Source organism: Cervus canadensis, chromosome 14 (genome assembly GCF_019320065.1).
Source record: "Cervus canadensis isolate Bull #8, Minnesota chromosome 14, ASM1932006v1, whole genome shotgun sequence".
Lineage (NCBI taxonomy): Eukaryota > Metazoa > Chordata > Mammalia > Artiodactyla > Cervidae > Cervus > Cervus canadensis.
In genome coordinates this window covers 1912900-1928279 of record NC_057399.1, presented here as the reverse complement: position 1 = coordinate 1928279, position 15380 = coordinate 1912900, and the positions used below count along the sequence as shown (strand labels likewise).

At 35.8% G+C, this 15380-nt stretch overlaps 1 protein-coding gene across 9 annotated transcripts in view; it reads right to left on the bottom strand.

The window, feature by feature from the left end:
* The window catches only part of HMBOX1 (homeobox containing 1), a 195021-nt gene that overhangs the window by 69332 nt on the left and 110309 nt on the right, over positions 1-15380 (bottom strand). For all 9 annotated transcript variants that reach the window (XM_043487169.1, XM_043487168.1, XM_043487176.1 and 6 more), the window contains exon 5: positions 2443-2553. In XM_043487169.1, the coding sequence (XP_043343104.1) occupies positions 2443-2553 (111 nt within the window). The remainder of the gene's footprint in view (positions 1-2442; positions 2554-15380) is intronic.

Below are 15380 nucleotides of genomic sequence, written 5' to 3'. Positions count from 1 at the left end.
TGCTGTTTTAGAATTGTAACTAATGGCAGCAACAACAAAGTCATTATTTTGAGAGGATTGCCTGCATATCTAGATGTCGCTAGGAAAAAAACTAAAGATGAAAATTCCTCTTTATAGAAAAACTGCCAGCTAATAAATAGTGGAGGAGTGCTAGATTACATCATCACCATTTTACAACCCTCTATCAGAATAACTGATTCAGGTGAGCATCATCAATGGATGCTAAGACCATTGGCAAATGGTTGTTACAAAAAAGGCTATTTATCCAGTGTCAAAATAATTCCCGAGAGATTATTCACAACCTGCAAAAACAGGATCCAGTGGCCACCACTTTATTTATTTATTTATTTTTTTGTGGCCACCACTTTAACAAATAATCAAACTTAGCAAATGAGCAGTGCTACAAACTGACTTTTACACGCCTCTTGACATGTGGTAACATGAGGTAAAATTATCTACAAAGCATTTGCCCTAATATTTTATTGTGAAAATTTTCAAAAATATAGCAATGATGAAAGAATTTTATAGTGAATATCTGTACCTATACCCCCTAATATTTTACTATACCTAGTTTATCACATATTCATTTTATCCTCATGTGTTTCAAAGTTAATTAAGGCCATCAGTAAATGTCCTCCTTTAAACGATCTTTGAATTACTCTTGCCAAACATATTTAAGCTGAATCTAACCAAGCTTCCAATCCTAACTTTCAGTTTAGGTGAAATACACAGGCTACAGAAAAACAACTTAGTTCACACTAAGAGGAAAAAGGAAAGCCCAGAATGTAGGACGCTTTGTAAGATTAGATGGTTTAAAAAATTTACGCGATCAAAGAAAAATTTTAAGTGACTAGATTTAAGAGTCTAAACAGACATAACAAATTCCAGTTTGTCAACCTAAATAACATTTAATTTTAAAAAAAGCTAATAAATCAAGGGTATGGGATTAACAGATACAAGCTACTACACATAAAATATATAAGCAACAAGGATTTACTGTACAGCACAGGGAACTACAGTCGGTATCTTATAATAACCTTTAATGGAAAATAATCTGAAACATATATATAATTGAATCACTTTGCTGTACACTTGAAACTTAACACAATATTATAAATCAACTACACACCAATTAAAAATTCAAAAAGAAGCTACACAAAACATTCCTTCAACAACTAAAGAAATGTGAATATGGACTGGATATTAGCTGATATTAAGGAATTATGATTAATTTTCTTAAATGTGATAGTAGGGGCTGTAGTTATCACTGTCCTTTTTTTAAGCAGACAAATGCTAAAGAGAGAGAAAGAATGTGTTTGTATATAACCATACATTTAAGATTATTTTATAGGTATAACACAAACACAGCAAATTGTGAACAATCACTGTATCTAAGAGGAGGGTAAACAGGTGTTAAGTGTGCTAGTTTTTCAACTTTTTTGTACATCTGTAACATTTCAGTATAAAAAATGGGGGGCTGGTTAGTTTAAAAAATTCATTGGGGAGAGTATGCTGTTCTCTTTTGTCTGCTCAAGGCTTTCAAATAAAAAGTGATCTTTGAAAAACAAGGCTTACCACAGACACACGCACACAAACAAGTCTCCATAACACTATTTCCACCTCGAGCCAATGCTATTATTAGTTAAGAGTCTTCAGTACACAATATTTGGATTGATAGTTTAGTCTGTAAGCAAAGGTTTTAATGCTACAGTGTTACAGAAGAAGCTCAGTCACAAGGTTAAACTTGAGACCGACCTCACTGCAACCAGTCTTTGTAATGTGTAGACTGAAACAGTCTGTCAAAAACTTCAGATTTTACTTTATATATCACCTGTTAAAAGTATCCTGCAATAGATCTTGCATATCCTGGTAACTTCTGGCACAAAGGTTTCTGTGATCTTTTCCCTTAAGATTTCATTCTATTCGAAGCCCTGAAGTCAAAGGGGCAGCTCACTCTAATGTCCAAAGACACATTCATTACCCACAATTAGAACTAGAAACAGAAAATTATTAGCAGAAACCACTGGATATGGTATACTGTGAACAAAATAAAAATATTAAACAAGATTTACAAACACACATAAAACTAGGTATGAAATACTGTATGTACCTTTAGTTGAGGGGGGAAATAAAACTGACCACTGACAATCATGACCATTCTTTCCAATTATGGTTAGAAATGTCATACAACCTGGAAACAGAGGGGCACCTTGGAGGAAGCAGTGAAGATGACTAGATAGTGCTGAACACGAAACTAAAAACTGGTATAATAAACAGGGCTTAGGTTTTACAGTTAAAGAGCGTTCTCTGACATAAAGGAGCAACAGCAGCATATGAAACTACCTTGGGGAAGACAAATCAGCACACAGATTCAATAAAGTAATTAATTAATTATACTTGTCCTGTTTCAAAGGCAATTAAAAAAAGGAAAAATTTTTTTACCAGGGTTTGTCTTTTCAAGTTGATACCATCGGTAAAATGCTCTTTTCTTCTGTTCACTCAGGTCTGATCCCTGCTGCAATAACCAGTGAGAGATCCGGCTCTGGCTGATACCTATGGAGAAAGAGAAACAGCTGCTGTGGGTGCTGCAATGACAGGGAAGTCATTTTAATGAGGGGTCTGCTGGTACTAGGTTACTGGGAACTTTACTCTCTCACTCTACAAGGAAGCTGCAACTTGAGCAAGGCTTTTAATACTGGGCTTCTTTGTAAAAGCTGACTGCAAGGATAGATTCAGAAATGATCTATTAGAGGTCAAAGCATTTTATTTACCAAGACTTCAAAATGCTTTCTAAATTCATCTCTAAACCAGGTCCCGAATATGAGATAAAGTCAGAAGTTGATTCAATTTGTGCTCCTTCAACCACCGTCACCACCTCCACCCCAATCTTGATTTATGACATTAGAACTTTTACCAGGTATTTAGAAGGAAAAAAATCAAGACAACACATTATTGATACTGATAAAAAGATTTAGGGGCTGAGAAAGGAGAGGTCATTGAAAATACTCTCTTCAATAAGGTTTAAGGGTTCTGGATTATGTTAACTCATTTAGGCTAGCTCGCTTGTTGATTTATTTTCAGGCTTGTTAGTACAGATAACTAACAACTGGAAGATTTACAGCTATGTACAATGGCACCTCTTAAAAAAATCCCAAGAAGTAAAGATGCTCCTTTAACAGACTTATCCAAACATTGCACAGAATATAAAGCAGTAGTTTTAAGCTATCACTAAGAAGTTCTTGACAGCAATTAATAATAAATGTGAAACACCTCCACTTGAGAGTAAAAAGCATGTCTAAAACTTACTAGGAAGAGAATAACATGCCCCTTCTGGTCATTATAGCTATTCCAAAAATGAATAATTCAACATACAACTGACAAAAGCAAAGAATAGGAAATATAAAACTGTCTTACATGCCCATAAGGCACTTTCCAAAAGACCATTCAGCAACCATAGAGGGTTAACAGTATCTAAACTCTCACAAGGAATTACTTATGGTAACTGGATAGTAGTGAATACCACCTGTGAAAACACCTGTTTAAAGTTATACTGCACAATAGGAAGAGTGGTTATCATGAAGTAATCACACGCCCAACATGAGAAGAAGCAGGAGGTCTAGTGATCACATTGAACTCATAGAAAGAAGTCCCTAGAGTAGAGTTCTGTACTTGTAAAACTCCACATTAAAAGAAAATTTGAGTCAATGAGGGAGGGGAGTTTTGTTAAGGTTGGGCTGAAGCATGGTTCTCTGATAGGAAACACCTTTCATTTTCAAAGGATGAAATTCAGTTTTCCAAAAACAAAGGGATTATGTTCTCAGATCATTCTCACAGCAGTTTTCCAATGGGTTGAAGATCTATGTCATGCAGGTGCTGGCAGCTATCACTGTATGCTTGTTCTAGGAGAATGTAAATTATTCAGTATAATTAAACTGGCTGTGTTTACCAGTGCTTTCACTGAAAGTCTGGTTTCAGGCATTACACTATTTTTTTTACGTGACTTTTTAACAAGAGTGAAGAAAACAACCATTTTCCACCATGAAATTAAAATTGATTTTCATGTCAACAAAATGAAACTATTTTACAAGGATTCTTACACTGGCGTCATACTACTCAAAAACAGAGGGAATCTGAGGAAAATCTGTTAAGAAAAAAAACAAAGACTATATTGGTTCTGGTACCTACAGTAGTACATCTTCCTCAAACAGTCAGATCACACACAGCACAAACCACAGCTGACTAGACATCAGAGCTGCTCAAGCTCTGGCTCTGCTGTAGCAAGGGGACAGGGCAAGACCAGGGCAAGACCCCAGCAAATGGACAGTGAATTACGGCATATTCATGTAATAAAACCCTGGGCAGAATTTTAAACTAATGCTCTAAAACAGCCAGAGACAAACAACAGAAAACCAAAACCAACCAAACAAAAAGCCATCACCTCCAAGTGTTGGCAGGGAATGGAGTACAGAACACTTTCATATAGCTGATGGAAGGGTAACATATCAGGGCCCCTTTGGGTAAGAACTGAGTTTATCTACTAAATTGCTAGATATACTAGATCTACTAAAAAGGTCTATTAGATTTACTAAATTTACTAGAATCTACTAAAGCTGAACATATATGATCCAGCAGTCATTCCCACAGAAATGTGTACATACCCAAAAGAATGTGTTCAAAAACACATACAGGAAGGCTTTTATGAGCATTTTCTATCATAGTCCCTAGTTTAAAAAAACTCAAAATACCCAATCACAGGAAAATGCACAAACTGTGGTATTTTTGTATTCTACCATACACTACTACAGACTGTTACCTGTTGCTGTTGTTTAGTCACCCAGTCATGTCCGACTCTTTGTGACCCCGCAGACTGTAGCCTGCTAGGCTTCTCTGTCCATGGGATTTCCCAGGCAAAAGCACTGGAGTGGGTTGTCATTTCCTTCTCCAGAGGATCTTCCTGACCCAGGAATTGAACCCACATCTCCTGCACTGGCAGGTGGATTCTTTACCACTGAGCCACCACAGACTACTACACCAAGCAGAAAAAGGGTAAGCTACTGTCATATGCAATCACATGGATAAACCTCACAGAAATAATGTTGGCCAAATATAGTCAGGCATACACATAAAGAGTCATGCACAATACTGTATGATTCAATTTACGTAAAGTTTAAAAACAGACCCAGTTTATCTATACGTATGATGATCAGAATGGCGCTTAACTGTGATTAGGAGGGAAGTTAATGACTGAAGGCAGGATGAGAAAGACCACCACAGTCACCAGCACTGTTCTTGAACTTAATCTGGATGGTGGCTGCATGTGTGTCTTCACTTTGTAAAAGTCGTTAAACAGGGTACTTTTCTCTTTACATTGTATTTCAATAAAAAAAATTTTTTTTCCCAAAAAAGTTTTAAAAATTCTATGTAGCGCTAAAAAAAATGAAGTATGTATCAATATGGAAAGATGTCCATGATACATGGAAAAGTACATAGTTTAATGAATACATTTACTTTTATATAATCTATGTTGTTTTATACAGTAACAAAAGCTCATATATAGCCAATCCCTCCTAATCACAGTTAAGCACCATTCTGATCATCATAGCCAAAGATACACTATATGAATATACAGTGGTGGACTCTCCCTCCATTGTGCATCTCTATACTGTTTTCTTACTGTCTACAAATATTTATTAATTTTATTTTTATCCTTTCCCTTTAAACACAACACACTTTATTGGTTGCTTTATAAACACTATAATTAAGTTAAACAAAATATAAGTGCAAAAAGAAGTTAATTTCACCCTTCCCTGGCCAATTCCATTCTGGGGTAAGCAATGTTAACTGTTAATATATGTTGTTTTGCAATTCTATGTGCAATAATTAATTTAATAAAACAGAGAGAGAAGTTAATAAAGAATAGCCTCCTGTCCAGTCTTTTGTGAGAGGAAGAAATAAACAAGGAACTTCTTCTTGTAAACTTAATCTCAGTTTTTATAAGAAAACAAAGTAATAAATCAGGTAGCTTTTTCCAGAAAAGGCACTATAAAACTAGAGCATCTACAATAATACATTTTACAATGATATTTTTTAGTTAGCAACTTCTTCTGGGGCTGTTCCATGTCTTTTGAACTCCAACTGAGCTAGGTGTCAAAAGGCCCTGCAGCTTCTCTTTACTGGGAGAAAATTCTCCTAATTCCCTTTACCACTGTTTCCACTGCTGAAAACAATGTCATTCTCTGAAAGTTTTACCTCCTCAAAATCTCTTTTTTACCTTTCACAGGGCAGACGAAAAGAGAAATTTACATATAACCTTCATATACCGCGAATCTAAAACTAACCCCTGATTAATTTCTTTCCAATAAGTAAGTGATCACATTGTGTTCAAAGGATGAAAAAGCCTCCCTGCCCATCTCATTCATATTCCTTTCTGAGCTTCAGCTCTCTCATGCTCCTTCCAGTTCCTCAAATACCATGTTCCCTTCCACTAGAGGGCTCTCCACCACAACCCATTCTTGTCCAACTCCCCAGTACTACAAATTTCAGTGTTTCTTCTTCCTCCAACTTCCTGTGGCATGTGACACTCACATCATCTTCACGCTTGGAATGCTGGATACAAACCTCAACACAACTTTTTAGCCAACTTCAGGGATTGCTGTGTTATCTCCTTTCATGTTAGTGCCCCAAGATTCCATGTTTAAGCATCTTTTCTCACTCTACACTCTCTTCTTTTGGTCATCTCAACTACCAACAATCATGGTTTAAAGCATCTAAATACCAGTGACTTCTAGCTGCTGCTGCTGCTAAGTCACGTCAGTCGCAACTGGAGCACCAGACTATTCCTTTCAAACCATCTGCTAGATAGCATCATGAAAATTTCCCACAGGCCTTCAACACAGTCAACTTGATTCATTAGCCTCCTCCTTTAAATCTGCTTTTCTTCCTGTGTCCTCCATCTCAATCTTATCTTACATTCTACTCATTCTCTGAACTTTCACATGCTTACTAAATACAACCCTTTCTCTTCCAAAAACTCTTTGTTTTTCCAGCCCTCATTCCTGCAGTTTGGAATCTCAGCCTCCTTTGCCTAGATAATGGAAATAGCTTTGATGAAAATGACAAGTCATCTAAGATACATAAAATGAAAAATCCTCAGGTTCAGATCCTTTTTAATTAGAAAAAGTGAAATGTGCTTCATGCAGTTTTCTACTTGAGAGCTACAGTCATTTCTGCAACTCACCTTCCACACTGTGAGAGATATGTCTCAAAGTTATTAAATTAGAACACATGCATCCATTCCCCATAAAAATAATTCACAAACTCAGAGAAAAAAAGTCCTTCCTCTATCTTTAACCCTTCTCTCATTCCTTAAAGGTATCCTTGTTTATTTGGTGTGAATCTTTCCAATTTCCTTCCTATGCATTTAGTACACAAGCATGTACATTTATTGGGCTCCCCTGGCAGCTCAGACAGCAAAGAATCTGCCTGTAATGCAGGAGTCATGGGTTTGACCCCTAGGTTTGGAAGATGCTCTGGAGAAGGGCATTACCGACTCCAGTAATCTTGCCTAGAGAATCCCAAGGACAGAGGAGCCTGGCGGGCAGTTCATGGGGTGCAAAGAAACATACATGACTGAGTGACTATCACTTTTACATATACACATCTAGGTTTATTCTTTTTTAAACACACATTTGGAGTTATTCCATAAGTAGTAAGTAACAATGTTTCTCACATCTTAAAATTTTCTCATGTAGCACACTATGAATCTTCATCATTCTAAGCTACATGGTATTTTACAGCAGAAATACACCATAATCCACTTAAACACTGACCTATTTTTAGACATTTCAACTGTTGCTAACATTTTATGATTATAAATGATGCAATGAACACTCTATGCCTATCTTTGTGTATGTAGATAAATATTTTAGGGCCAATTTACAGGAATGGAATTTGATTTGTAGCATATGAGTAGCATTTAACTTTGTGACAGATACTACCAAATTGTCCCCTGAAGAAGACTGTACCCAATTTTATATTCTAACCAACATGGATGAGCATTTTTCCCTACATCCTCACCATTACTGAAAATTATAAAATTTATTTTTGAAGTCTGACTTGTAAATATTAACACATGCTCATTACAAAAAGAATTCTAAGCGATTCAAAGGAGAGTCAAAAACCTAGGAGGATAGCTAATAAAAGCAATTTATCCAAATTTTTACCACTTAGAAACAACTACACTCATTACAAGATCACTCCAAGCATATGTGGACACCAAATAGGCAGAAATAATTACTAAAATGAGATACTACTATATACTGAATTTTAAAATGTAAAAACATCAAATTAGTTTGATTTGATTCTAATACAAGAAAAAAAATTCAAATACACTAGAGAGAAGTGTTAGTTGCTCAGTCATGTCCAACTCTTTGCAACCCCATGAACTGTAGTTCGCCAGGCTCCTCCGTCCATGGGAATTCTCCAGGCAAGAATACTGGAGTGTGTTGCCATTTCCTTCTCCAGGGGAACTTCCTGATCAAACCTAGGTCTCCTGCATTACAGGCAGATTCTTTACTGTCTGAGCCACGGGAGGGAAGCCTGAGATAAAGATCTACTCAAATTTAGCAAATGCTTCTCTAAGGGAAATGGGGTTCCTAAGAGTGCAATAAAACAAACAAAAAAGGATCACATAAAAACATTAGGAGGCTGGAAACAGTTTTCTAACTCATGGGCAGTATCTAGTGGCTCCTGGCTAAAAAAGCTAAGGAAATTAGCTGACTGTGATAGCTAGGCTCCAAGATAACTCCTAATGATTCTCTCAGTGTTCCTACCTTTATGTAATCCCCTCCAACACTGCTTCGGGGCTGGTCTGTGCAACCAGCAGAATATGGTGACTTATAAGGCTAAGTCATGAAAGGTTACTGTTTTGCTCTCTCAATAGTTGGTTCTGAGAAAAGCTAGCTGCCACACTTTCAGCCCTAGAAGAAATCCATGTGGCAAAGAACTGAAGAGTTTCACTAACAGCTATGCAGGTGAGCCCTCTTAGAAGTCATTCCCTAGCATTAGCTAAGCTGCTGATTACTGTGGCCTCCTGAGACACCCTGAACCAGAACGACCTAAGCTGCTTCTGGAATCTTGATCTGTAAAGCCTGAGCTTAAAAATTTAGGTCCTTTCAAGTTGCTAAGGTCAATGTAATCTTTTCAGTAGCAATAGATAACTAATACACATACATTATAATACACTTTCCTCATTTCCCTCTCCAGACTGTACATCCATCTCCTATATTTGGGAGATACTTGACTATTTATTTCTGTATAGTCAACATTCTGTCTTGGACTCATAACTGCCATAGCTGTTTACTCACAGTTGAATATTTAAATGAATTCAGGGTTTATCATACAGTTTCCCAGTGTTTCCATTCCTAAGCTCTGTACTTTTGCTTTTGTTGTTCACCTGCTAACTCACATCTCTTAGTGACCCCATGGACTGTAGCACCCCAGACTTCCTTGTCCTCCACTATCTCCCAGAGTTTGCTCAAACTCATGTCCATTGAGTCAATGATGTTACTCAACCATCGCATCCTGTTGTCCCCTTTTTAACTGAGGCATATTTTATATACAGTGAAGAGTTCAATGAGTTCTACATATGTATACACACAAGTGACCATCACTCAAATCAAGGTATAGATTTTTTTCATGCTCTCTAAAAGACTCCCCTTGTCTACTTTCCAGTTAATGCTTAAATTTTATATTTTAAACTTTTGGTTAGTAAGATTTCTTCACCAGTTTTTACCAGTATAGGTTTATTGTTGCTGCATTCCCCAGTCCTTGCATGCTTGTATGTTTGCCTTTCATGTTTATACTTTAAGGAAAACACTACAAGGCAATTTTAGGGGGGAGTGTTACACTTTCCTTTAAAATGTTAAATGCCTGTAATGTCAGTGGGTAGCAGAGTAAGGCCTTCTGGATAGCTTAGTACCCCCAAAATGCAATGACAGCAAAAGCTGCTCTATCATAAAAGTACTGACTGAAGTTGTCAAAATCAACTTTTTCAGAAATCTGGAAATTAACCAAAGGTGTACAAGTATTCAAAAGAAAAGCTAAATTTTAGTAAGGCCAGCCATATGAGATTTTAATTTGACCTACACTCATTCCCATATCAGCATCGCAATCACAGTGAATAGCAAGAGTGCTCTACTAGCCACTGGAGAGGGAAAAACATGTTTGGAGTTCCCCAAAACACCACTCTAAGAAAACTGTCATTATTTCACCTGTTTCACAACTTCCGGGAAACTCCCATTTGCAAAGCTTATTCTTATTTGACCTTATCCAGACCTCACTCAGTGTGAATAGCCTTTTCCCTGGGAGGGGAGAAGGAAGGGAAGTGGTTTGTAGAAAACAATCAGTGGTAATCATTTAACATTGCAGGTGCCTGAAGTGATGACGCTAACAGTTGGGGCAAACAAAGAACTGAACAAAATATTTAAAAAGCTGAGGAATTCTTAAGATGTCTATGAGGGTCTTTGAAAAACTCTGACATATTTCTAGGAATCTACAAGGCCAGGTACATGTACACGGCTATACACATGTCTAGGTCTACGTGCATGACCAGGGCAATACGCATCACAGGAAAGAACTATGAAGCTCTTATCTCTGGCTGACTTTGAGACATCGTACAAACAGAAAGTGAAGGGTAAGGTAGAATTATAAATTGTCTGCCTGAGCATTAAAGGAATGTTTCAATATATATACAGAGTCCCTCAGCAAAGTTGGAAAATTTATTGCTTGTAAGCATTTAAAGAAATCTCTATCCAATAATTAGCTGATTACTAAGCTAACAAGGAAGAGACTTCAGAAACCACGTACCACAAAGAATACTGAATTTACAGGATTAGATCAGGAAAGTCCCTAAACAAAGAGCAACAAGAACAAACAATTATAAATCAAGGGGTAGGGAGGAATCTGATTTCAAGAGTTTCCACATTAAACTGCCAGTTTAAAAAAAAAAAGAAAAGCTTATGAACCATGCAAGGAAACAATAAAGTATGACATACACAGTAGAAGAAGCAGTCACTAAGAAATGTCTTTGAGGAAACCCAGATGTTAGACTTACTAGACAAAGATTTCAATCAGGTAATTTTAAAAACTAAAAAACAAAAAACAACTGCAGAACTAAATGAAAGTATGAGAAAAATGCACCATTGAACAGAGTATCAATAAAGTGGCAGGGATTACAAGAAAGAATCAAACAAATTCTGGAGTTGAAAAGTACAATAAGTCAAATGAAAAAAATTACTAAAGAAACTCAACATCAGACGTTAACTAGCAAAAGAAATATTCAGAAAACATGAAGATAGGTTGATTGAGATGAACTCTTATGAGAAAGAGAAATAAAAAATGAGGAAAATACAGTAGGGTATCAAAAACCTGTGGGACACCACCATGTATACCAACATATACATAATGGGATTCCCAGGATGAAGACAGAGAAAAGTTAAAGAAAAAAAAGAAACAAAGAATATTTGAAATGGTCATAAAATTCAAAAACTTAATGAAAAACAACCTACACATTCAAGAAGCTCAACAAAGTGCAAGTAGGTAGCATTTCAGGAGGGCTTCAAACAGCTCTGGACTTTTATGCTTGGTGCAGAAAGAATTCAGCAAGAGGCAAAGTGATAAATAAGTGACTTATTGTAGTAGGATGTTTGTGAGTCTTAAAATCAGGTGGGCGAGAGGGTGCTGCACTCTGGGAACTTAGTGGGCTACAGTTTTATAATCAAAGGAAAAGTGGGGAGGGGGAAAAGACAATTTTCTTCCTCATTCTTAAGTAGATGTCATGCTTACATCATCAATTCCTTTTCCAGCTTGGGGAGGGGCATTTTTTTTCTCCCTACATGGTCAAGCCAGGACTGTCATGGCACTATAGAACAATTATTTCAGGTGTCAGTACAATGAAAGTCTTTCACTTTGAAAGGTCACCTTTTCATAAATTATTGTTTTCATGTGTGCAGAGAGCATGTCCTAGGGATCATTAACTTACTGAGCTCACTGGGCAGGATGTGGGTCTCATGCCACCATTGTTTTACTGTTTAGGGGCACGTCTCATGCTTCTGTTACGTGGTTTTATTGCTCAGCAAGCCTGTCTGGTTTTGTGGTTAAGCAAACCTACTTTCTTGAGTGATCATTAACTTACTGGGGTCTCCTATATTTTTTTCTACTTACAATCCCTTAGTGAGATTAACTATTTAATCATCTACTTTGATCTTTTGCTCTACGTCTATCAGTCTAGGTACATTATAAATTGCTGAAAACCACAGTCAAAGAAAATTTGAAAGCAGCAAGAAAGAAGGGACTTATTACGTACAAGGAATGCTCAGTAAGTTACTCACTGCAGATGGTAACTATACTTATTGTAATAACTAATTTGCAATGCATATAAATACTGATCTATTATGCTGCAAATCAGAAATTAATATATTGGATTTCCCAGGTGGCACCAGTGGTGAAGAACCCGCCTGCCAATGCAGGAGACACAGAGATGTGGGTTTGATCCCTGGGTAGGAAGGATCCCTTGGAGTAGAAAATAGCAACCCACTCCAGTATTCTTGTCTGAAAAATTCCATGGTCAGAGAAACCTGGCCATGGGGTTGTAAGAAGTTGGACATGATTAAGCACACAAGCAAGAGAGGTAGAGATGTTAATTATATTTCAACAAAAATAAAAATAAAAAGATCAACGGCTGATTTCTCATCAGAAACCATGAAGAATGATATATTCAAAGTGCTGAAGGAAAAAAAAAAGACCAATTAATAAGTACTCTATATCAAGCAAAACTATCCTTCCAAAGCAAAGGAAACACTGAGACACTGCCCAATGAACAAAACCAGAGACTCCTGTATGGCCAGAAGACCTGTCATACAAGAAATACTAAAGAGTGTTCTTTGAACAGAAACAAAAGGATACTAAACAGTAATTCAAATATAGTATTGCATAGGAACTTGGAATGTAAGGTTCATGAATCATGGTAAGCTGGATGTGGTCAAGCAGGAGATGGCAAGAGCAAACATCTTAGGAATCACAGAATTCAAATACACATGAAGAAACAAAGAGTGCCAACGAAAGTAACTACGCAGGTAAATATAAAAGACAGTATAAATGTATTTTTTCTAACTTATTTTTTCCCAAGTTGAATTAAAAGAAAAGTGGATAATGCAATAATTATAAATCTAAGTTGATGGGCACAAAATGTATAAGCACATAAACTGAATGGCAATCCTGGCACAAAGCTGAAGGGCGGATAGGGAATGAATCTCTAAAGGAGTAAAGTTTTCATATACTATTGAAATTAAGTTGGTATTAATCTGAACTACATTATTTTAAACTAAGATGTTTATGGTAATTTCCAGGGCAATCAATGACAACAAATTAAAAAAAAAAAAAAAACAGCAGAAGAAAGGACAAGAGATTTAAACTGTACACTAGAAATACGTATGAAACAGAGGGAGGAAATTGAGCAACAGGGGAATAAAACAGATGCAAGACATACAGAACAAATGACAAAATGGCAGATATAAATCCTACTTGCATATCTACATTAAATTTAAATGGATTATGCACTCTTACACAAGACAGAGATGGGAAGAATAGGTTAAAAATTGATCACACTGTATACAGTTTATAAGAGATACATTTTTTTTCCATGTGCTAATCTTTTTTATTTTCAACATAGTATTTCTTTATATTCTCAGAATTGGCTTAGAAGTTCAAGCTTCATTCAATTTTTTTAATCACTATGATAATAAGCTTTATAGACTTTTAGCAGTAATACTAGATGCCAGAAAATATGGAAGAGATATATTTTTGATTCCAAGATAAAAATAGATCGGAAGTCAAAGAATGCAAAGAGATGCACCACATAAAGAGTAACCAAATAAAAACTGGAGTAGCTATACTAATGTTACACAAAACAGACTTAAAGACACAATTTGTAACAAGAGATAAAATAAGAACACTTTATAATGACATAACATGAGGAAGACATAACGAAAAAATATAAAATGTGTGAGGCAAAAACTGACAGAACTGAAGGGAGAAATAGACAATTCAACAATAATTGGAAACTTCAGTATAACATTTTCAATAATAGAACAACTACACAGAAGATCGACAAGAAACAGAACACTTGAACAACAATATAAACCTTTTAGACCTAACACACATCTATAGAACATTGCACCCAATAATAGCAGAATACACATTCTTCTCAAGTTAAGTGTATGTGAAATATTTTCCAGAATAGAACATTTCTGGACACAAGACAAGTGTCAACAATTTTTAAATCAAACAAAGTATGTTCTCATGTTCTCCAAACACAACAGAATGAAATTAGAAATCAATAATAGAAAAAAATTTGGGAAATTCATAAATATGTGCAAATTAAACAACACAATCCTAACCAATGAGTCAAAGAATAAGAAATCACAAGAGAATCAGAAAATACTTTGAGATGCTTAAACACACATACACACCATACCAAAATGTATAAGATGAAGCTAAGGAAGTGCTCAGAGAGAAATTTATTGCTATAAATGCCTGTACTAAAGATGAAAAAAGATCTGAATAATCTAAGCTTTTACCTTAAAAAAATTAGAAAAAAGAAAAGCAAACTAAATCCAAGACAAGCAGAAGGGAGAAAATAATGCAGAGGAGAAACAAATGAAATAGAAAATAAAAACAGGTAGTAGAGAAGATAAATGTAATAAAAAATTGGTTCTTTCAACAGGTTAACAAAATTGAGAAAGTTTTAGGTAGATTTACAAAGCAAAATGAGAAAGACTCAAATGACTAAAATCAGCAATGAAAGGACATTATTATTGACATTATAGAAATAAAAAGAACAATAAAGGAATTCTGAGAACAACTGTAAGCCAACAAATTATATACCTAGATAAAATAGATAAATTGCTAGAACCTGATTCATGAAACAGAAAATCTGAATAAGATGTACAGGAAGTAAACAAATCAGTACCCAAAAATCTTCCCACAAAGGACGATCAAATGGTTTCACTTTTAAATTCTACCAAGTGTTTGAAAAATAATTCACACACAAACTAGCACCAACCTATTACAAAATTTCAAAAAACAGAAAAGGAGGAAACACTTCCCAACTCATTCCATGAGGTCAGTATTACTCTGATACCAAAACCAAATGAAGACTACAAATCAATGTCCCCAATGAATATGGATATACAAATCCTCAACAAAAGACCAGTAAGCTGAATCCAACAACATATAAAAATGATTATACACCATGACCAAGTAGGATTTACCTCAGGAAAGCAAAGTTCATTCAACATATGAAAATCAACCAATGCAGTATA